This window comes from Gobius niger (assembly GCF_951799975.1).
Source record: "Gobius niger genome assembly, chromosome: 2".
NCBI classification, from domain to species: domain Eukaryota; kingdom Metazoa; phylum Chordata; class Actinopteri; order Gobiiformes; family Gobiidae; genus Gobius; species Gobius niger.
Genome location: NC_136853.1, coordinates 40,328,725 through 40,353,108, shown reverse-complemented (window position 1 = coordinate 40,353,108; position 24,384 = coordinate 40,328,725). Strand labels below are relative to the sequence as shown.

The 24,384-nt window shown below is 41.5% G+C and overlaps 2 protein-coding genes across 2 annotated transcripts; one reads left to right on the top strand and one right to left on the bottom strand.

Moving 5' to 3' along the window:
• The first annotated feature begins 5,667 nt into the window (after positions 1-5,667).
• Positions 5,668-8,063, top strand: LOC306960133 (high-affinity choline transporter 1-like). Its single transcript, XM_079552471.1, has 8 exons — positions 5,668-5,853; positions 5,920-6,033; positions 6,107-6,262; positions 6,494-6,642; positions 6,710-6,853; positions 7,020-7,173; positions 7,245-7,462; positions 7,523-8,063. The coding sequence occupies exons 1-8, from the start codon at positions 5,670-5,672 to the stop codon at positions 7,985-7,987; spliced, it is 1,584 nt and encodes a 527-aa protein (XP_079408597.1). The 5' UTR covers positions 5,668-5,669; the 3' UTR covers positions 7,988-8,063.
• An 8,631-nt stretch (positions 8,064-16,694) lies between these two features.
• LOC306960106 (uncharacterized protein) lies at positions 16,695-23,478 on the bottom strand. The gene is made up of 7 exons (XM_079552427.1): positions 23,280-23,478; positions 20,570-20,772; positions 20,407-20,499; positions 20,239-20,331; positions 20,052-20,162; positions 19,487-19,610; positions 16,695-18,375 (listed from the first exon to the last, which is right to left on the bottom strand). The coding sequence occupies exons 1-7, from the start codon at positions 23,302-23,304 to the stop codon at positions 16,739-16,741; spliced, it is 2,286 nt and encodes a 761-aa protein (XP_079408553.1). The 5' UTR covers positions 23,305-23,478; the 3' UTR covers positions 16,695-16,738.
• Between the last annotated feature and the right edge of the window lie 906 nt (positions 23,479-24,384).

The following is a 24,384-nucleotide window of genomic DNA, read 5'->3' as shown; positions in this document are numbered from 1 at the left end:
CTGAAGTGGATCTGCTGATAGGCACAGATGCCTCGAAGTTTCACGAACCCTGGGAGGTTGTGAATAGCCAAGGTGAAGGACCTTACGCCACGAGGACCCTGTTGGGATGGGTTGTAAGTGGCTCTAGTGAAAGCTGTGGTGACAAGTCTGATGTACACAGTCATTGTTCTACTGTAAATCGCACTTCAGTACTCACTCTGGAAAGTCTCTTGGAAAAACAGTATGAACATGATTTCAAAGATTTCAACAAAGATGATAAGGAAGAGTTTTCTCAAGATGACAAAAAGTTTCTGCAGATTATGGAGGAATCTGTGAAGTTTGAAAATGGGCACTACAGTCTAAAGTTGCCATTTAAAAATCCAAGCATTGAGCTCCCGAACAACAGGTGTGTTGCTCAACAGCGCCTCAATGGTCTAAAAAGAAAAATGGAAAGAAATGAATCATTTCACAAGGAATACACAGCATTCATGGAAGAAGTATTGAACAATGGTTTTGCAGAACTAGTCCCTGAAAGTGAACTAAAACCATCTCAGAACAATATCTACTATATTCCTCATCATGGTGTGTATCACCCACGTAAAGGAAAACTACGTGTTGTTTTTGATTGCGGAGCAAAGTTTAAAGGAACTTCTTTGAACGACGAGCTTCTTCAAGGTCCAAATCTTACAAGTACATTGATTGGAGTGTTAATAAGATTCAGACAAGAACCACTTGCATTCATGTCGGACATCAAATCAATGTTCTATCAGGTCAAAGTTGCTGACGAACACAAGGACTTCCTCAGATTTCTATGGTGGCCTGATGGAGACTTGAACAAGGAACCTGCCGAATACAGGATGACTGTGCACCTGTTTGGAGCAGTTTCATCGCCGAGTTGCTCCTGTTATGCTTTGAGAAGAACGGCAGAAGATCATTGTGAGGAGTTTACAAGTGAAGTCGTTCAAACAGTCAATAAAAACTTCTATGTTGACGACTGCTTGAAAAGTTTGCCCTCAGTTGGCGAAGCAATAAAAGTCGCTCATGATCTCAGTGATTTGTGTCACAAAGGCGGATTCCATCTCACACAGTGGATCAGCAATAATCGAAAACTACTTCAAGCAATACCAGAGCAAGATCATTCAAAACATGTTACAGTGCTTGATTTGGACAAAGACAAACTCCCAACTGAAAGAGCCTTGGGGCTACAGTGGTGCTTGGAAAAAGATCGCTTCATCTTCTCAATGGATGAGAAAATAAAACAACTTACCCGTCGTGGAATGCTCTCTGTGATTGCTTCAGTCTATGATCCTCTCGGCTATTTGGCTCCAGCAACACTTCAAGCTAAACTGATTCTGCAAGAGCTCTGTCGTAGAAATCATGGCTGGGATGAAGAGATTCCACAACAGTTAAAGCAACAATGGATCAATTGGCTATCAGAGTTGGAAAACCTATCCGCATTTGAAGCAGACAGATGCATTAAACCTCCTGATTTTGGCCTTCCTGTCAAAGCTCAAATTCACCATTTTGCAGACGCCAGCAACAATGGCTATGGCACAGTAAGCTATTTGCGACTGGAAAATCAAACAGGACAAGTACACGTGTCTTTCCTGCTTAGTAAAGCCAGAGTGTCACCACTAAAACCAGTCACAATTCCTCGTCTAGAACTGACTGCGGCTGTCCTAGCAACACAAGTGGACAAACTGATCAAGGTTGAGTTGCAACTTCCATGTAAAGAGTCCTCCTTTTGGTCTGACAGTTGCACTGTTCTCAAATACATTAATAATGAAAATAAAAGATTTCGAACGTTTGTGGCAAATAGAATCTCGATCATCCGGAAAGCATCGAACCCGGACCAGTGGCACTACATTCCAACTAAGGAGAACCCCGCCGACATCACTTCTCGAGGTGTTTCAATGCACAAACTATTGAATACAAAGACGTGGTTAACTGGACCCGAGTTCTTGTGGAATGTGCAACAAACTTGGCAGAAGAATCAAATAAACTTTGAAGATTTAGAAATGGATGACCCTGAAATTAAAGCTGAAATTTTCACAACTCAAATGGAAATTAATCCAATTGACAAACTCATCACTCACTTCTCAGATTGGAACAGGCTGAAAACGGCTGTTGCTTGGATATTGAAGATTAAAGAAACTCTGGGTGAACTGAGTAAAATGAGAAAAACCCTCTTACAAGACAACACTCCAGCGTATGTTGAACAAGAACTACGAAAAGTCAAAGGTTGCAAGAAAACTGCAAAGATCTCTACTGAAGACTTGAACAAAGCAGAAAGTGCAATTTTAAGTTTTTCACAAAACCAAAGGTTTCCAAATGAAAAAAATGCATTGTTTAACGGAAAAGGCATCAAAGGAAACAGTCACATTTACAAGCTGAACCCAGTTCTACAGGATGGTTTGCTAAGAGTTGGCGGACGATTGTCAAAAACAGCAATGCCTGAAGAAAGTAAACACCCGATCATTTTGGCAAAAGATCAACATGTTTCAAGTTTAATCATCAAAGATATTCACGAACAATTAAAACACACAGGAAGAAATCACGTCCTCTCCAAATTGAGAGAGAAGTTCTGGGTAACTCACGCAAATGCAACAACAAGAAAGATCTTGTCCAAATGTGTTTTCTGCAAAAAGTTTAAAGGAAAACTGTGTCAACAAAAAATGGCCGATCTTCCCACAGAAAGAATAACTCCGGACTTGCCTCCATTTACAAATGTTGGAGTCGATTACTTTGGACCCATTGAAGTTAAGCATGGGCGTTCTCATGTAAAGCGATATGGAGTAATATTCTCATGCATGGTCAGCCGAGCAGTCCACATCGAGGTGGCACATTCGTTGGACACAGACTCATGTATCAGTGCAATACGACGTTTCATGTGCAGAAGAGGACCGGTCTCACATTTTCGCTCAGACAATGGCACAAATTTCACGTCAGCTGAAAAGGAACTAAAGAAAATGATTGCAGATGTGAACCACGACAAAATTGAAAAAACACTTTTGTATGATGACATTAAATGGACATTTAATCCACCTTACGCTTCACACCATGGAGGTGCTTGGGAGAGTATGATCAGACTGATTCGGAAAGTGCTATGTTCTGTTTTACATCAGCAGACACTCACGGATGAGGCTTTACTCACGGTGTTATGTGAAGCAGAAGTCATTCTTAACGACAGACCTATAACGAAGGTATCTGATGATCCTAATGACCTGGAACCATTGACACCTAATCATCTGCTCACTCTAAAACGCAAACCAACACTTCCTCCTGGTGTCTTTGACCAGCAAGACGTATATGCTCGTCGAAGATGGAAACAATCGCAATATATCTCAGATCTCTTTTGGAAGAGATGGTCAAAAGAATATCTATCAAACTTACAAGAAAGACAAAAATGGAATCAGTTGAAAAGAAATCTAAAAGTTGGAGACATTGTCGTCATTGCAGACTCTACAGCTCCACGTAATTCTTGGATGATTGGAAAAATAATAAATGTGTTTCCAGACAAGTATGGAGTGGTTCGATCAGTTGAAATCAAAACAAAAGCAAATATCATCAAAAGACCAGTAACAAAGCTATGCATGTTGCTGGAGAATGACCCATAATTTCTATTGTTCCCTTTTAAATATAAGTAAAAAGGGCAAATGTTGCATGAAGAAAGTAAAGCAACGAAAAATATTGTCATTGAAATATATATATATATAAAAAACTTTAAATTCTTGGTCGGATATGTATTTTTTGTTATTACCATGTAATGTAATGTAAGCCAATTTGGCTCCACTTTATTTAATTATTATGCCAAGGCCATAGATAATTAGGGGCCGGTATGGTGGAGCCAATTCAGGTAGAGGGCGCTCTGGGAGGCTCTAACCCCAAAAAGGTTAAAGGGTGCGCCAATCCAGCACCAGGTGTGGTGTAATGGAGGCCAATGGTTTTGAGCGTGCGTGTGCTGTGTATTAATCTAATTACCCAAACTGTAAGTTCTTTTCATTTCATCATTTTGTTGCCTAAAATAAATGGATTGGCATATCCGACTGGACATCTACAATACTCTGTTACTTATTTTCTCTCACAGTAATCACCTGCACATAGCCAGCACGCGTTCTGCCAACGTTTAAAATACGCCACCACAAAAGGAAACAAGTGTTAAAATACAAATTTGGATTCCGTGGCCATAAGACCGTTGGAAGAGTTAAAACATTAAAAAGGGAGGTCCTAGCAAAATGGAAAATTCACAAACTGTTCGTTTCTGAAATTGCTTGTCAGGTACCCCTTAAACTCCCCCATAGACCCAGGCTGAGAGACACAGCCATAGTCCAGGATGTTAAGCGTTTGTACAGCCAGAACAAAACACGACCTTCGCACTGCCCCCGCCACAGGCAGCGTCCCATCAGGCAACACAAAGTTTGGTCTGCGTACATTGTAAGGGAGAACCTTTTGTGTGGGACGGTATTGGTCCAATGCTTTGGGTGAAAGTCCATGACACATTTTATATGCAAAACGCGACAGTGCAAGGTTACGTTTTGTTTGCAGTGTGATCAGACCCAGCCTTCTGTAATGCTCAGGTGCTATTTCTGCACGGTATGGCAGCTGGATACATCTCCGCTGTAGGCTTTCTAGACAGTTCACCAATGTTTTTTCCAATACCACATAGCAGCACTGAGCAGTACTCCAATCGAGATCTGATGTAGGCCTTGTATATGCGCAGCAGTAGTTCAGTACTTCTCGGTGGCAGCTTTGTCTTAAGAAGTCTCAGAACAAAAATTTCCTTACGAGCTGCTTTGCAAGTCTCTTCAGAAACGTCTCAGAACAAGTGAAATAATCTAGGACAAATGCCCAAGAACTTCTTAACTAGTCAAAACAGCTAAAATTTGGATTATTGTGCTCAAATTGAGATGTTTATACTGATCTAGTTAATTACTTTTCGCAGTGTACCATGTCATATACCTGTCTAACTTTTCACAATCTGAACAGATGTTTTTATATTGTTATGTTCTCAAAGTGGTTATTGTTAAAAAAAAAAAGATAACCACTAAATAACCATTAAGGAGAAGAAAGAAAAATACATGACCAGTTTCAGAGATTTTGTGATAATAAAAAAAATACTGTGAACATCGGTAATAACATAATAATGGCCGAGCTATATTGCATCACATGTCAACTTTGTAAGCCTTGAATTACCATAATAACTATAAGCCATGGAAAGTGCAAATCCTCCGTTTGATGACGCTTAACAATCTTTTGCAAAAACAGATACGTACTATTTAAAACAATCAGGTGACATTTGTGATAAGGCCCAGTGAAAGTGTCTATAATTCTTGCCATATCACTTAACATAACTGTTATCATTGGCGGTATAATCTGGCCTGGGCCATAATATCCTCCGAGGGTGTAAAATGGCCGAGGCCCCTTTAACCCCGGGTGTAGTGCAGATCGAGATTGAGTTGCCTTTTACAAAATGTGCGGTATAAATAAACATGCCTTGCCTTGCCTATTGGAGGGCCCCATGGGATCTTCAGAGAGATTGGGGAGCAAAAATGGCTGCCCTAGGCTATTCTGCCGATAGTCTGAGAGGAGCAGCTGGAGGTCATGTTTCTCACAGGTGTTACTGAGTGAATGAATATTTCATTAAAAAACAACTGAGCGATCCGTTCACATTATGTCCAGGTAAAAAAAAGATGGCGGTGAACTGGCTGGGTCTGCTCTCCATCGGGATATTTTACAGCATTGTTCTGGGCATTGGCATCTGGGCATCCAGAAAGTCTAAAAAGGAGGAGAGGAAATGCACAGGGAGACGCAGTGAAATCGCAGTGGTTGGCGGAAGAAACCTGAACCTCTTAATCAGCATCTTCACCATGACAGGTACAAGTAGTTCAAATTATATTACTTTAATATTGATATTGCTTTTAATACAATGTTTGTTTCAAGCTACTTGGGTGGGAGGAGGCTACATTTTGGGCACTGCTGAAACGGTTTATGATCCAAAAAAAGGACTGTTGTGGGCATTTGGACCTATTGCCTATCCTCTAAATCTCATTATTGGTCAGTGCAGACTTTAATCTAATAATTTACATACACACATAGTGATGTTTCTTGATAAACTATTTGGCTCCAGGTGGATTGTTTTTTACAACTCCAATGAGATCAAAGAACTACGTGACTCTGATGGACCCATTCCAGGAGAAATACGGAAACACAATCGCTGCTGTCCTGTTCATCCCCGTCATCATGGCAGATTTATTTTGGATTGCATGTGTTCTTGGTGCTCTCGGTAAGTTACTAATCCACTCCAGATGATTATAGTGTATGTGTCCACTGGCAACTCTACACAGGATGCAATATTTATTCGAGATTTAAAATAAATCTACATTGTAAAGGCCATTACATTGTATGCATATTCTTTTGAAATCTCATTATACATCGTACCAGCCCTTTATATCGTGATACCTATTCTATTGTGACAGAGCTCTGCTTTAAAGTGTACAAGCGTGTATCCGTACAGGAGGGACACTAAGTGTGGTGATGGACATCCCCTCTTCGCTGGCTGTAGGCGTCTCTGCAACTGTGGCTGTAATTTACACTGTGATGGGAGGCCTGTACTCAGTGGCCTACACTGACGTCATACAGCTTGTCTTCATGCTCGTTGGACTGGTAGGATTCTATCAAAGACACAGTCAAGGAATACATAAACTCTTCATCAATTATCCTTATGTCGCAGTGGATTTGTGTGCCGTTTATCCTGACAAGCCCCTCTGCCACAAACATCACAGTTTCTGCAGTGAATCCAATATACCAGGAACCATGGATTGGCGAAATAAAGCTGGAAGATAGCGGCCTTTGGATAGACGAGCTGCTGCTTTTGGTAATACTTTAGTAACCCATTCCCAATGTAATTTCAAACACTAAAAAACACTACAGCTCTGCCTTGTATAAAATTACAAAAGAAACAACCTTAAAACTGTATTATATAGCACTTAAAGGTGTTCTTGTAGGCCTAGAACTTAGAAGTGTCATATGCTTCATTCCAGACCATCGGAGGAGTTTGTTACCAATTATTTTACCAAAGAGTGCTTTCTGCGGCCTCAGATGCTCAGGCTAAAATCACATGTTTCGCTGGAGCAGCTTTGTGTCCTATTCTGGGAATCCCATCGATCCTTGTCGGAGCGGTGGCTGCATCCACAGGTGGGTAATTATGACTGTGTAGTTGTGTATGAGACGCAGTTTTTCATTGTTGGTGTATGTGCTTTTCTCAGATTGGAACCAGACCTCCTTTGGGTCGCCCAGTCCTTACGAGCAGGGAAAGGCTGGTCTCATCTTGCCATTAGCTCTTCAGCACCTCTGTCCTTTCTTCGTCTCTCTGATCGGTATGGGGGCACTCGCTGCAGCAGTCATGTCTTCAGTGGACTCTGCTCTTCTGTCAGCTGCCTCCCAAATCTCCAGAAATGTCTACAAGAACATCCTCTATAAAAAGGTACAGTCACATCAGGTGGGGTTGGTTGCGGTGACCAGGGTTAATTGCTTTGTCCTTCAGGCATCAGAGAAGAGCATCGTGTTGGTGATGCGAGGGTCCATTGTCCTGTGTGGCCTGGTGGGGGCGCTGCTGGCCACAACCACCTCCTCTGTGGTCTTATTCTGGATCATCAGCTCCGATGTCCTGTACTCAATAATGACGCCCCAGGTCATCTGCATCCTCTTCCTGTCCCGCTGGGTGAACCACTACGGGGCCTGCTGTGGTTTTGTGTTGGGCCTCCTGCTGCGAGCTCTGGTCGGGGAACCTATGCTGGGTCTCCCCTCTGTGCTCCCTCTGCCCTGGGACAAGACGCTAGAAGACGGACAAAGACGACACCTGGTTCCGTTTCGTACTGCCATAGTAATCACCTCTTTTGGGATTATTTTAGCTGCGTCACAATTAACACTGAAGTTCAAAGGAGGTGATCGAGGGGGCGATGAACCAGAGCAAAGAGAAATGCGAAGTCTTAGCACGTGTTCAGATTAAAAGTTAGTTTATATGTGGACACTAAATATTGAATGCATTCTGTAATATAGTTTTATTCTCTGTGCTTTACATATGAAAGGGGCTGGTTGTCACATTACCACATTGTTTACCAAAGTGTAGAACACAACAGCAAAAGAGTAGCACAAAGGTAAGGAAAAAACTCAAAAAAAGACTCAATTAAAGGCGACAACACTTAAAAACATTGAGTTTCCAGGTTTTAAGGATTTGATGTAAATGGTGGAGAAAATTAGTTGAGTCTGTTTTTCTGATCACATTAATCTTATTGTTTGTTTCATACTTATTTTCAACATTATTGACTATTTTGCAAAAAGGGCCCATTGTCAAAGGCAATGTCAACGGGGTCAAGGGTTTAAGCTTTTATTTAACTCTAGGGTGAGAAAAGTGTGACAATAAAGCTGACTACACTTTTTTTTAATCACAGTGCTTGTCGATTCTTAAACCAAAACCTCTTAAAGTCGTGAGTTACTTAAGACCCGACAAAAAATATTCAGTGAAGATACTGTTGTGGCGTATTTTAAGTGTTGGAAGAACGCGTGCTGGCTATGTGCAGGTGATTACTGTGAGAGAAAATAAGGTAACAGAGTATTGCAGATGTCCTGTCGGATATGCCAATCCATTTATTGTAGGCAACAAAATGATGAAATGAAAAGAACTTACAGTTTGGGTAATTAGATTAATACACAGCACACGCACGCTCAAAACCATTGGCCTCCATTACACCACACCTGGTGCTGGATTGGCGCACCCTTTAACCTTTTTGGGGTTAGAGCCTCCCAGAGCGCCCTCTACCTGAATTGGCTCCACCATACCGGCCCCTAATTATCTATGGCCTTGGCATAATAATTAAATAAAGTGGAGCCAAATTGGCTTACATTACATTACATGGTAATAACAAAAAATACATATCCGACCAAGAATTTAAAGTTTTTTATATATATATATATTTCAATGACAATATTTTTCGTTGCTTTACTTTCTTCATGCAACATTTGCCCTTTTTACTTATATTTAAAAGGGAACAATAGAAATTATGGGTCATTCTCCAGCAACATGCATAGCTTTGTTACTGGTCTTTTGATGATATTTGCTTTTGTTTTGATTTCAACTGATCGAACCACTCCATACTTGTCTGGAAACACATTTATTATTTTTCCAATCATCCAAGAATTACGTGGAGCTGTAGAGTCTGCAATGACGACAATGTCTCCAACTTTTAGATTTCTTTTCAACTGATTCCATTTTTGTCTTTCTTGTAAGTTTGATAGATATTCTTTTGACCATCTCTTCCAAAAGAGATCTGAGATATATTGCGATTGTTTCCATCTTCGACGAGCATATACGTCTTGCTGGTCAAAGACACCAGGAGGAAGTGTTGGTTTGCGTTTTAGAGTGAGCAGATGATTAGGTGTCAATGGTTCCAGGTCATTAGGATCATCAGATACCTTCGTTATAGGTCTGTCGTTAAGAATGACTTCTGCTTCACATAACACCGTGAGTAAAGCCTCATCCGTGAGTGTCTGCTGATGTAAAACAGAACATAGCACTTTCCGAATCAGTCTGATCATACTCTCCCAAGCACCTCCATGGTGTGAAGCGTAAGGTGGATTAAATGTCCATTTAATGTCATCATACAAAAGTGTTTTTTCAATTTTGTCGTGGTTCACATCTGCAATCATTTTCTTTAGTTCCTTCTCAGCTGACGTGAAATTTGTGCCATTGTCTGAGCGAAAATGTGAGACCGGTCCTCTTCTGCACATGAAACGTCGTATTGCACTGATACATGAGTCTGTGTCCAACGAATGTGCCACCTCGATGTGGACTGCTCGGCTGACCATGCATGAGAATATTACTCCATATCGCTTTACATGAGAACGCCCATGCTTAACTTCAATGGGTCCAAAGTAATCGACTCCAACATTTGTAAATGGAGGCAAGTCCGGAGTTATTCTTTCTGTGGGAAGATCGGCCATTTTTTGTTGACACAGTTTTCCTTTAAACTTTTTGCAGAAAACACATTTGGACAAGATCTTTCTTGTTGTTGCATTTGCATGAGTTATCCAGAACTTCTCTCTCAATTTGGAGAGGACGTGATTTCTTCCTGTGTGTTTTAATTGTTCGTGAATATCTTTGATGATTAAACTTGAAACATGTTGATCTTTTGCCAAAATGATCGGGTGTTTACTTTCTTCAGGCATTGCTGTTTTTGACAATCGTCCGCCAACTCTTAGCAAACCATCCTGTAGAACTGGGTTCAGCTTGTAAATGTGACTGTTTCCTTTGATGCCTTTTCCGTTAAACAATGCATTTTTTTCATTTGGAAACCTTTGGTTTTGTGAAAAACTTAAAATTGCACTTTCTGCTTTGTTCAAGTCTTCAGTAGAGATCTTTGCAGTTTTCTTGCAACCTTTGACTTTTCGTAGTTCTTGTTCAACATACGCTGGAGTGTTGTCTTGTAAGAGGGTTTTTCTCATTTTACTCAGTTCACCCAGAGTTTCTTTAATCTTCAATATCCAAGCAACAGCCGTTTTCAGCCTGTTCCAATCTGAGAAGTGAGTGATGAGTTTGTCAATTGGATTAATTTCCATTTGAGTTGTGAAAATTTCAGCTTTAATTTCAGGGTCATCCATTTCTAAATCTTCAAAGTTTATTTGATTCTTCTGCCAAGTTTGTTGCACATTCCACAAGAACTCGGGTCCAGTTAACCACGTCTTTGTATTCAATAGTTTGTGCATTGAAACACCTCGAGAAGTGATGTCGGCGGGGTTCTCCTTAGTTGGAATGTAGTGCCACTGGTCCGGGTTCGATGCTTTCCGGATGATCGAGATTCTATTTGCCACAAACGTTCGAAATCTTTTATTTTCATTATTAATGTATTTGAGAACAGTGCAACTGTCAGACCAAAAGGAGGACTCTTTACATGGAAGTTGCAACTCAACCTTGATCAGTTTGTCCACTTGTGTTGCTAGGACAGCCGCAGTCAGTTCTAGACGAGGAATTGTGACTGGTTTTAGTGGTGACACTCTGGCTTTACTAAGCAGGAAAGACACGTGTACTTGTCCTGTTTGATTTTCCAGTCGCAAATAGCTTACTGTGCCATAGCCATTGTTGCTGGCGTCTGCAAAATGGTGAATTTGAGCTTTGACAGGAAGGCCAAAATCAGGAGGTTTAATGCATCTGTCTGCTTCAAATGCGGATAGGTTTTCCAACTCTGATAGCCAATTGATCCATTGTTGCTTTAACTGTTGTGGAATCTCTTCATCCCAGCCATGATTTCTACGACAGAGCTCTTGCAGAATCAGTTTAGCTTGAAGTGTTGCTGGAGCCAAATAGCCGAGAGGATCATAGACTGAAGCAATCACAGAGAGCATTCCACGACGGGTAAGTTGTTTTATTTTCTCATCCATTGAGAAGATGAAGCGATCTTTTTCCAAGCACCACTGTAGCCCCAAGGCTCTTTCAGTTGGAAGTTTGTCTTTGTCCAAATCAAGCACTGTAACATGTTTTGAATGATCTTGCTCTGGTATTGCTTGAAGTAGTTTTCGATTATTGCTGATCCACTGTGTGAGATGGAATCCGCCTTTGTGACACAAATCACTGAGATCATGAGCGACTTGTATTGCTTCGCCAACTGAGGGCAAACTTTTCAAGCAGTCGTCAACATAGAAGTTTTTATTGACTGTTTGAACGACTTCACTTGTAAACTCCTCACAATGATCTTCTGCCGTTCTTCTCAAAGCATAACAGGAGCAACTCGGCGATGAAACTGCTCCAAACAGGTGCACAGTCATCCTGTATTCGGCAGGTTCCTTGTTCAAGTCTCCATCAGGCCACCATAGAAATCTGAGGAAGTCCTTGTGTTCGTCAGCAACTTTGACCTGATAGAACATTGATTTGATGTCCGACATGAATGCAAGTGGTTCTTGTCTGAATCTTATTAACACTCCAATCAATGTACTTGTAAGATTTGGACCTTGAAGAAGCTCGTCGTTCAAAGAAGTTCCTTTGAACTTTGCTCCGCAATCAAAAACAACACGTAGTTTTCCTTTACGTGGGTGATACACACCATGATGAGGAATATAGTAGATATTGTTCTGAGATGGTTTTAGTTCACTTTCAGGGACTAGTTCTGCAAAACCATTGTTCAATACTTCTTCCATGAATGCTGTGTATTCCTTGTGAAATGATTCATTTCTTTCCATTTTTCTTTTTAGACCATTGAGGCGCTGTTGAGCAACACACCTGTTGTTCGGGAGCTCAATGCTTGGATTTTTAAATGGCAACTTTAGACTGTAGTGCCCATTTTCAAACTTCACAGATTCCTCCATAATCTGCAGAAACTTTTTGTCATCTTGAGAAAACTCTTCCTTATCATCTTTGTTGAAATCTTTGAAATCATGTTCATACTGTTTTTCCAAGAGACTTTCCAGAGTGAGTACTGAAGTGCGATTTACAGTAGAACAATGACTGTGTACATCAGACTTGTCACCACAGCTTTCACTAGAGCCACTTACAACCCATCCCAACAGGGTCCTCGTGGCGTAAGGTCCTTCACCTTGGCTATTCACAACCTCCCAGGGTTCGTGAAACTTCGAGGCATCTGTGCCTATCAGCAGATCCACTTCAGCATCGATCTCAGGTAACTCAACTTGACACAGGTAAGTCCATTGCTTTATGTCTTCTTTTGTAATGACGTTGGCTGTGTTCACAGGCATTTGCTTTTGTGTGTAAACAACAGGTAAGTCATAAAACTCAGTTCCATCAAGACTTGTGATTTCCAAATCATTTAGAATGTATGTAGAAGTTGTTGTGGTTGGACTCATTGTTAGTAGACTGATCTTGGATTTCTTTCCCGTAAGATTCAGCTTTTTCATTAAACTCTCAGTGCAAAAGGTAGAAGTTGAACCGTTGTCCAAAAACGCATAAGTTTGAACAAGTTTGTTTCCCTTTTTAGACTTGACTGTAACAGGGAGTATTGAAAGTTTACCACAAATACCGGCCCCGGTATGGCTCACACATGACTGAGACGACACTGTGGTATTTGCAGTTGTACATGGCTGAATAACATTCGTGCTTACCGCTTTATCAACCTTTGTTACAGTGTGTAGAGCAGTAGGATGGCTCAGCTTACATTTGTTGCAAGACATGGGTTTATGGCATTGTTTAGCGAAATGACCCAGTCTCAGACATTTAAAACAAGCTCCCTTTTCTTTCAGAAAACTTATTTTGTCACGATGTTGCTTTTCATTGAACTGTTGACAGCTGTTGAGCATATGAGTTTGTGAACAAAACAAACATTTGAATGTATTTGCATTACTTTCTTTGCTTCTTTCACTTTTATCCTTGATTTGTGGGTTACTAGTTTGACACACATTGACTGCAAAGTTGTCATGTCTTGGCTTTGGTTTGAACAGTTCTGTTGCTTTAACAGGCTTAGTACGGTCCACATTTTGCGTTTGTATGTCTCCAAAAATTGGATCTGAAATTATCCTTAGTTGTCGTTCAACAAAGTTCACAATGTCATTAAAGTTTAGTCTGCGGTGGTTGGCTTCTTGAATATCACATGCCACGTTCCTGAATTGTTCTTTCATTTTATATGGGAGTTTTGAAATGACAGTTTTCATGTTTGATGACATGTTCAGTTCATTAAGGTTTGTGAGATCAGACATCGCGTTGTTGCACCCACGAAGAAATAATGCATAGTCTTGTAAGAGAGACACGTTTTCAACTTTGATGACTGGCCAGGTAAGTACTTTGTGCATATATGCATTTGTGAGTCTCGTTTCATTCCCAAAATGTTCATTTAATAATGTCTTTGCCTTTTCAAAGCCAACTTCAGGAGCCATGTGTAAACAAGACTGAATCAGTTCCTTAGGACGCCCCCTTGTGTACCTTTCCAAAAAGTACAGACAGTCACCTTTGTTTGCACATTTATCTTCCACACAATGTTTAAACGCTTGGATGAATACTGTGAACTTGAGTGGATCTCCGTCAAAAATCGGGATGTCTCTGGCTGGAAGCTGTGCAGCATTTTGTTGTTGTATTAGCAGATCTGAAATGTCATTTTGCTTTTGGAGAAATTGAACCAGCTCTGGTAATTGTACAGGTGAGTTTGCAGGTAAGTTTTGAGTCCCTTGAATGTTTGGCTGGACAGTAGGAGCAAAAGTTCTTGTTTGCAGACTTTTTGGTTTGGTTGCAGGAGTTATTTCAACTTGAACAGGTTTCGTTTCAGTGGTAGGAGTGGTGATGCTTTTCCTTGTCTTTGAAAGGTAGGAGTTCATGCCATCGCTGTATTTCTCCAGGACTGCAAGTTCGGCATCAGCAGCTTTAATTTCAGCCTCCAATTCCACCGTTTCAATTTTCTTCCTCATTTCCTCCTGTTGTGCTTCCCACTCCTGTTTTTCTTTTATTTCTTTAGCTTCACGCTCTTGTTTTTGCTGTATTGACATTTGTTGAAGTTTGTGTATTTCTTGTAATGCAGTTTCTTTGGCAATTAAGGCTGCCCTTTTTGCCTCTGCTTGGACCCTTAAAGTTGAGGATCTGGTGGAGCGATTTGATTTTGAGGATTTGAAGCTCACATTAGATGCACTGTCCCCTGGTTTTATATCATCTGCGTGTTTAAGTTCATGCTCATTTTGGCTGTATTCAGTATTCGTTGTACCCTTCAAATACTCTGTCACAGACTCAACACAGTCAGTAACACTTAGAAGTTTTGCTTTAAACCACACTTCATTTTTGTCTTTGTCAGAAGCAGGTAAAAACTCCAATAAACATTCATGTGCATCTTTGGCATCATTAACAAGAATTTCATATTGAGAAAAGATACCTTTGACTTCATCACATGACCCATTATCAGACATCAACTTACATATTTGTTCTTTAACATTAGCAGCTTTATTCAACAGAGATTTCCTTCTTTTTTCCAGTTCATCAATTTTTGCAAGAAGTGCTTTTTTTGTTAATTTAATCACTCTTTTGCTTTCAACAACCCCAGTTTTTTCACATGCGTCATTGCCACCGTCTAACAAAAGTGGCAACCCAATGTCACTCATTTTGCAATCAAAATTGAGTTACTTTATACAGTTCAAAACAAAAAATGCAGGTATTGTTTTATAAACAAAATAGACCGACCCTTTAAATGTATACCTTTACAATCAGTCTTTAATTTATTCTTCTTTGTTTTTAGTACAGTTCAGTCGTCTTCACCAATGCGCATTGGAATTACGTAAGCTTTTTTAATTTAGGCTCATTTAATTCATTGGTTTAGTTCGTGTGCACACATTTTATTCAATGGCCATTTATTTTATAACCGTAGCGCCTTTTGTACCTCAAATTTGAAGAACATCGCATAGGCTACTGCAGGCGGCAGGCCAGACGCGCCCGCAGAATCTCTATAGCCGCTCCAAGAACGATTTGCCGACTTGGTTCGGCTCTCCACACGTCTACTTCTTGGCCGCCCTAGGCACGACCTTGCCGACTCGGTTCGGCACCGACCGTCCCTCCTCCGGCCCCGTTCACCGAGCTCCGTGGCTCCGCGATCCGTCTCCAGCGAAACCCAGCGCCTCCGTGGCTCCGTTTCGCTCTCCGTCTCCAGCGAGATGGCTCCTCTTACGCACCAGGTAGACCCAGTCTGTCCCGGTGGCTCCGCCGCTGCGCCAAGCCCACCTCGGTCGACACGCTCCGTGGCTCCGGTAAGACCCAGTCCCCCAGCGTTTCACCACGAGCTCCTCGACCCACCACGCCCGGTAGTTTCCAGGTCGCGTAGGCTCTTTGCACCCAGTGCTTAGTCTGCCAGGTGGTCTTCAGCGTAGGCGGCGATAGGCGAGTGCCGTTTACTTCTCCAACATCACGATGAGAGTTGGTTTTGACATAATGTTGTGGCGTATTTTAAGTGTTGGAAGAACGCGTGCTGGCTATGTGCAGGTGATTACTGTGAGAGAAAATAAGGTAACAGAGTATTGCAGATGTCCTGTCGGATATGCCAATCCATTTATTGTAGGCAACAAAATGATGAAATGAAAAGAACTTACAGTTTGGGTAATTAGATTAATACACAGCACACGCACGCTCAAAACCATTGGCCTCCATTACACCACACCTGGTGCTGGATTGGCGCACCCTTTAACCTTTTTGGGGTTAGAGCCTCCCAGAGCGCCCTCTACCTGAATTGGCTCCACCAGATACCTTTATTTTCTACCAAAACAACAAAATATTGAACCAAGGTCTCGTATTACAGCTTTAAAATGAACAGCACATCAACCAGTAGCGGTACAATAAAAAAAAAACACTTAACATACAAAATAAATGTTCTACCTACTACTTGGTTTAGTCAAATACAAATACACGTCACAAAAGTATACTAGATAATTGCGTTATACCTTCGAGAAATGTTGCTAAGACATTTGCAGCGGTTATTTACAAAGCAGTTTCCGGAGATACATAATTTGACTTTGACATGATGCCTCCAAATACAGAAGGAAATGCAGTCGATATTACTTTAGATGATTGTGATGTTTCCAGGACATGATACACGATAAATTATACTTTATAAGCAGGGTAGCATGGTTTTTAAATGTACACAAAATCACCATTTACACTGGACTTTTGGAAGAAGTCCTCTCTGTTTTCTTCAGTTAACGCCGGACAAAGGCAGAAAATGTCATTATATTACAAAGTCATCAAAAACAGTCTAAGTGACAATTCATTTTTCGATAATAGCTGTGTGGGACGTGTTCAATAGTCGTCGCTGGCTTCGTCTTCCTCATCGTACTTCCTTTTCAGCGAGTGTTTCTTGTGCTTGCCTCTGTGCCTCCGCTTTGCAGCGAACTCCGGGTCGGCCTCTCTGATGTGGAGCTGCTCGTGCTTCTTCAGGAGTCCCGGGACGGAAAACCCTTTCCCGCAGGTCACGCAGGTCCAGGGCTTTTTGCACGTGTGCGTTCTCTTGTGCACGTTGAGGTGGGACGCGAGCTTGTACGTCTTGCCGCAAACGTCGCAGCTGAACGGGCGCTCGTTGGTGTGGAGCCGGATGTGAACTTTCAGGTTCCCGACTTGGGTGAACGTTTTCTCGCAGATGGTGCAGCGGTAAGGCCTCTCTCGCGTGTGGATCCTGAGATGGACTCGCAGACAATACTTGCTCGAAAACTTCTTCTGGCAGACGGGGCACGGGATCTTCGGTTTGGGGATGTGGTCCTGCTGGTGCCTCTTTAGGTCAGACAGGTAGACGAACGTTTTCCCGCACTGAGAGCAGAGATACTGGCGATCCCCGATGTGGTATCCCATGTGTCGCTTCAGCAGGCTGGGCACGAGGAAGCGCTTGCCGCACCGCTCGCACATGTGGGGGCGGTCCCGGGTGTGCCAGCGCTCGTGATTGGCCAGTTTGAACGCCGTCGGGAACGTTTTGTTGCACTGCTTGCACGGGAATGTCATCTGGCTGGTGTGGCACTCCATGTGTCTCTTGAAGTAGGTCGACTGAGTGAACCCCTTGTTGCAGATGTTGCAGTAGAACGGTTTTTGACCGCTGTGGGCGAGCATGTGTTTCGTCAGGCTTTGCAGCTTCGTGAAGCATTTACCGCACTGACCGCAGACGAACGGCCGCGTCGTGCTGTGGGTCTTCAGGTGGTTGTTTAGGAAAGCTTGGGTGCGGAAAGTTTTGTTGCAAGCGGTGCACAGGAACGGCTTCTCTCCCGTGTGGATGCGCTCGTGATCGATCAGTTTGGACTGATAAGGGAAGCTTTTGTCACACACACCGCATGTATATCTATCAGAGGGGGGTCGGATTTGCTTTTTTCTTCTTATAGTAGGACTCGAGTCGTCGTAATCATAGCGTGCGGGTGGAAGCGGAGGAAGGGCAGGCAGTGATAGTGAATTGGTAGCAATTTGTGACACCCATTGATGCAATGTGACCCGTTGCGTTTGGGGTTTTTGGGAATCTTTCTCCGCTGCATCCCCTGGTGTCTGTGGAGCAGGTGAGGGTTTGACTGGCACTTGGACCACTTTGAATGGGATAGCTTTGCCCGGTGTCTTTTGTAAGTTTGGTTTCTCTGCCTGCGTCGGGGTTGTCGGGTCTTTCTCTTTTTCTGCTGTGCAAGCACTTTTCCCCTCTGCAACACTCCCCTCACCTGGCGTCTCACTGTATTGCGCTTTGTCTTGTGCTGAAGAAGAGGAGGGATTTGAGTTGTCGTCGTCTTCATCCGATATGACGCCCAAGTCCCCCGTGTCACTGGGGGAGTCGGGGAACGTGTCGTTTTGGGCTTCTTCAGTGGGTTTGGGAGGTTCAGGAGGAGGAGGAGGAGGAAGAGGCGGTTCTGCAGCTTTGGGCCTGAAGGCGAGTGAAGACAGCACACAGTCCCCAACAGAGGAAGAGACCGTCGCTGCAGAAAAGAAAAGTTGATTTTTGTTATTGGCAAATTGTGATATCTTTTAGATGTCCAAAGCTGACAACATTGTGACGATAACATGACGCAATAATAGTCTACTTGTGTTGCAATGCAGTTTGGTTAATTACTACATGGAAAGGATACAATCAATGTGTATAATGTAGGGTTGGTAGAATGCCGTTACAAAAAAATAACCTAAGTAGACTATACTACAATGCTTCAACCACGACACACTATATTTGGCTTTCAATGAATGTTACATCTGGAACTAGGGCTGAACGATATGGAAAAATGTCATATTCATGCCAGATATCTCGATACGATACGATATAACTCGATAAGATACAGGACCCCCTTGAAAAAGAGATGGTTCATCTCAACGGGGCTATCCTTGAAATAAATTAAATGAAATACGATATTTATGAAACTCTATATAGTTTATATCTTGCTTTTTCGATTTTAATATCTTGAATGTTTATATCTCGATATCAATATGATAACGATATATCTTTCAGCTCTATCTGGAACTAACATGATCAGTACTACATGGAACCAGGGCTGTGCTCAAAATATCATATCACTGTTATATTGTTACGGAGTACGTGACAATATGTGCATCAAATCGCGGCAGCTGTATCCTGATACGCAAATATTTTTTTAAAAAGCATTTAATGTTTGTCTACATCATACACACCAACTACTGCAATAAAAGGCTTAAATTGCGGTCCTTATTCAGCATAATAAAACCTCCGCTTTGTGCACCTTTAAGATCCTCTTTTTATTAAGATTCATTAGAAAACATCTTGTATTATGGACACTGCATCGCAATACACTTGCATCGCGATATGTATCGTATCGTGGACATAGTATCAGGAACTATGAAGGTGGCAAATACCCAGCCCTAATTGAACACGGCTGGGATGATGAAAACAATACCAGTACTTTTGGATAAAATGTGGTTGACACAAACATATATGTCAAAAATGTATAGATACTTCTCTGAATGTTATGCAAACCTGATCAAGTTCCTGTATATGGATTAACATGCACCAAATCAATATCTGATTTCCATGAGCCCATGTTAGTCCAACAGATGCACATCTACCTTTAACTCCGAGCATTCCTTTAGCTTGTTGGTGCAGAAGGAGAGTTCTGAGGTCACCAGGGTCCGGGATGAAGCCTCCACAGGCCTCAAGAATCGCAGGATCAGTTGAAATCATGGATCCGAGCTGCAGACGACATTTGGAATTAGGTTTTTTACACCACAATTACTGTCATTGCAATAATAGCCCTACAATTAACAAAATACATTTACACTGAATGAATGCAGCGTGGGAATACTGTATAAAATATATTATCAATAATGAAAAAAACAGTATAACCATATATATATATATAATAATTTAGTAAAAGATAGGTCAAGTGGCGACAGTGGCAAAGAAGGTGGATCAAGTCGTCCCATGAATCTCAGCTCCAGTAAGTGCAGACTGCCGTTGTGTCCTTGGGCAAGACGCTAAGTGTGAATGTGGTGTGAGTGAATGATTGGTGGTGGTTGGATGAGAGCAGATTGCCGCAGTCTCACTTCCGTCAGTTTACCGAGGGGAAGTTGCGACAATACAAGCTTACTTCCACAAAGTGTGGGATAAATAAAGATGAAGATTTGTTCACACCTGGGTTAGATTGGGAACAGGAAGAAATTGCTCCAGTTTGCAAACCAAGCCGGCGATCAAAGCCTGTAGAGCTGTGTCAAACTTTGTGCCATAATGGACCGGAAACACTTCCTGCAAAGCAAAAGGACACATGCCAGTTACTCTAAGATTAAAACAAACTAAAACAGTCATTACTATTGTTCAATACCTTAAAAAACTGCTTTCTCTCAGCCGGATTTTTAAGCAGATTTTGAACGAGAACCATGAAGTTAGTTTGCGACTTCTCCACCTCTGTATCCTTCTGTAAGGGAATAGTTTTAATAATGCATATAGTTGTCTCATAAATCTTCGGTTAAAGAAGAAAAATAGCTCATACCCCTGTTGATGTAGGCACCTTTAACTTATTTATTAGTGTTTGAATGGCTTTAGTGTCTGGTTGATCATCTTTGTTCAGCAGATCCAAAATAATCTATGAAAGACAAATAGTTACGCACAAGCAGAGCGATGGATAAACCCACGTGCTTGTAGAAAACGTTTACCTTCGCCCGGAGGCCCAACAGAAGCTGAGCTTTTTGCTTGAAGCTGATGATGTCGGGGACAGTTTGCGTGACCATGTTCACAAACTCCTCCACCTTTTCGAACTGATTGACATTTTTCTGCTTGATGACCTGCCAAATGAAGGAGTAGGTCAGCTGCAGAGGGGAGGCCATGAGGCGGAGGGAGGCCAGGGGAAGACCGATTCCTGGGGATAACAAAAACAAACATTAAGTAGGTGTTTGATTACCCTACCCCTCACTAAAACATGTACAATAGGCCAGTTTCAGTGCGAGTGTGGGACAACGGGTGGAAATTAGTCCAAAGAAAAAGTTAGATGCCATCTACAAGGTACAACTGACAATTCTGCCGAAAGTTGGCCTGCCTTTGTGCAATACGTAACGGACCTTCCAATAGAATTTCTATCTTGATTCAACATCATGTGTATGCCCTCTATGATACAACGCAATCTGTAAACAATAAGTGCTACCATTAATATGCGCACGTGACTGAGTGTATGGATGTTTTGTTTTGTTCTTTTTACTGTTAATTTTTTTTTATTTAGTTAATTTTTTTATTCTTATTTTCTTTTTTACCGTTTTTTTTTTCTTATGCTGTAAATTTTGTAAGGAACTACTGGGAGCAGGGGTGGAAGCGGTATAGGCGGGGCTTTCCCCACCCTTTTTCTTGTGCAGATATTAGGGCTGGGACAAAATATCGGATCGGATTTAGATGTCAATACTTTGTGCTGCAATACCAAGTATCGATACTTTTTCAAGTATCGCAATACTTTCAATACTTGTGTTTGGAGGCATTTTTATCCTGCACTATCCTGTTTTCCAGTAACGGCTCTTTGATACATTTTATGTTAATGCACTTTTTGATCGAACACTTCAAAAACTGTCAAATGGCATTGGGTTTACAAACTTTGGACACATGACTGTTTTCTTTCTACAAATGTTAAAGCAGTACTAAGTAACTCTTCCCCCTAGAGGCCATAAGCGCAACTGCAGGTGTAGTAGCAAGTTACGATTTTTTAATTTATTAATTGTCTTGGAGAGTAAATACTACGCTGACAGGAAAGGCGAAGGGAGAGAGGGTTACTGTGCATCCAATTATACAACGGAACTATTTTTTTTCACTCAAACTTGGCTGTAAATACTGTTTTAAGTGGCGCTAGCCTGCAGTTAGCTTTCCCCGTTAGCATGTTAGCTTCTTCTTCGTGATTACATTAGTGTGTATTGCTTTCTCCGCACCGGGGGCAGTCAAGTTGCAAACATGGTTTTCTGTCCAGAGACACCAGGGGGAGGTGAAAGACCCTCCAATCATCCCATAAACACTTGTATTACCCCCACAGGGACTACGGAAAGGATTTATTAAGGTAAATAAGTTACTTTGTACTGCTTTAAGGTAAACATACTACAAATCATAATTACTTATTGTACCGCAATACATATCGGATCAGCCCCTGAGTATCGTGATACGTAAAAATACTAAAAGAGACTGCTACTGTTTGTGAAACATGGTGGAAATATTCCTCAATAAAAGAAATATGAAAAGGAAATTAGTCCAAGGCTACAATCCGGCGTGATGTGTTTACATGCATGTAGGGCTGAAACAACTCATCGATTAATCGACAACTAATCGATTACTAAAATAGTTGTCAACTATTTCAGTAATCGATTAATCGTTTTCTAGTAAACACAGACTAAAATAGAGCAAAAAAGACATGAAAATTATGTATTTTGGATGAAAACCTACTTTGTTTTTAAAGTGAGGGTCTGCAGTGTTTTGTACATTGTAAATTTCATAAATATCTGTCTTTGTCTCGTCCAATCAGAAGCAGAATTAGCACAAAGAGCCTCCTACAAAGGTTTACTTTAAGTTTACTCCATCAACATGTCCTCAAGCGGCGCCACTTCAGCTCTATGTGATAAAAAAAAAAAAAAAAAAAAAAAAAACAATTTCCAAGCACCTTTCACAGCCAAACGATTAATCGATTAATCGTAAAAATAATCGGTAGATTAATCGATTACCAAAATAATCGTTAGTTGCAGCCCTACATGCATGAGTCCCATGTGTTGTTCATTAACATGTCATACACTGTCCCGACTAAACAAATAAATAAATACTTTTATTTTTATTATGGACACAAGTATATAATATTATCCACTATCCTCTATACATTAAAAGAGTTATATCTTAAAAAGGTTAATTAATCCAAACATCGGTGGATAACTGGGGTCCAGACCACAGGGACACAGGTTTAGTGCGGGGGGCGCTGCAGACACATTGCACAGCGTCGGAAATTTCAGTGCAAGGGGTTTGTGACGTTGCAGGCATAATCGAGCGCCAAAATGCACAACGTTGGTATTTCCCCCGGAGAAAGTCACTCTTTAACTCGCTACATGAAGTCAGAGGCTGTACTTTGCGATGTAAAGAGGAAGAGCGCAGCCGGAAGGAAAGCTACTTCAATTTGTAACAGAAACATTGCGCAGAAACGCGTCGGATGCTTCACGTATTCGGAGAGTGCGTTACCCGTATTAATAGCACGATCAAAAGTTTGTGTGTTATGCAACAACTTGAGCAGAATGTAGGTGGCGCAAACTAGCAAATCTCAGCTGTTTAATGCGGTGCAGCTGAGCTTATTTTCTAGATGCGTGTCCTGTCCAGAGGAGAACACACGGTTAGCTCGCCCTCGTTAGCTTGACTCACCCACTGTGCCCGAGCGCCGCTGCATCCTCGCTTTTACGCGCAGATACGGCGCAAACTGCACGAGTGAAGACGAAATACGGCGGTTTCGCGTCAAATTCGGATTATAATGCACTTATCCGCGTTTATGTCGTCAGTCAAGCCAGGGAGAATAATGGCGACCGCTGGCTCTGGGCTTTCCACAACAAAAGTCTGGAGTGTTTCCGGCGGAAGTCGTTTGTTTGAATAAAAGCCCAGGTCCCCGCGGTGGGCTCGTGAGCTACCAGAGTCCCACAAGACAGAACATCCACGAGGGGCTGGGGATATCAGTGTTATTAGTTTATAAGCAGAATTACAGCACAGAGGCGGGTACTCCGTTACATCTAGGCTACTTAAGTAAAAGTACTTGAGTAACTTTTTGAATAAACTTCTTTTTAGCGTAGTTCTATCAGTCAGTCCTGTTAGTGATACTTTAGGATACTCTTACTTGAGTATAAAAATAAAAGTTACTTGTGTCACATTTTAAAATGACAAAAGCTTCTCGTGACACATAAAATTTATGTGGTTTGGTTGGAAAAGGAAGGTGGTCGGAGTGCGACGCTGGGTCAAAAAACGCTCTTTAAAAATATTTAGATACAAATGAGGTGCTCTTCCAGGATGAAACAGAACATGGAGTTATAATAAACAACACGTTTCGACCACAAACTGGTCTTCAGGATGTTTTGAAAATAAATAAAGAGTTAATCAGAGTCCCCAGGATCTCTTTTAGCCGTACATACTCACTATAACTCCATATGGAGGTTGGGTTTTGTTCCCCAAATGTTGAATACATGTGTCATTTTCTTTGGAAATATTAGGATTTTTACTTTTCACAAGTTTTCTTGTCTTGTATTTTATGTCAAGTATTCAAGTAACATTTTCTTTTTACTTGAGTATTTATTTGGGACACTACTTTTTACTTGTACTTAGAGCTGGGTGTTTTTCCCCCCCCCAAAAAATCTGCGATTTTATTATGAAAAACTTGATTTACGATTCCATTTGATTTTGTTTCCCACCCATTTAAAACAAAATAACTGCGAACTATGAATATATTTTGAATATATATATTTGGTGTATTTAATTAATGTGC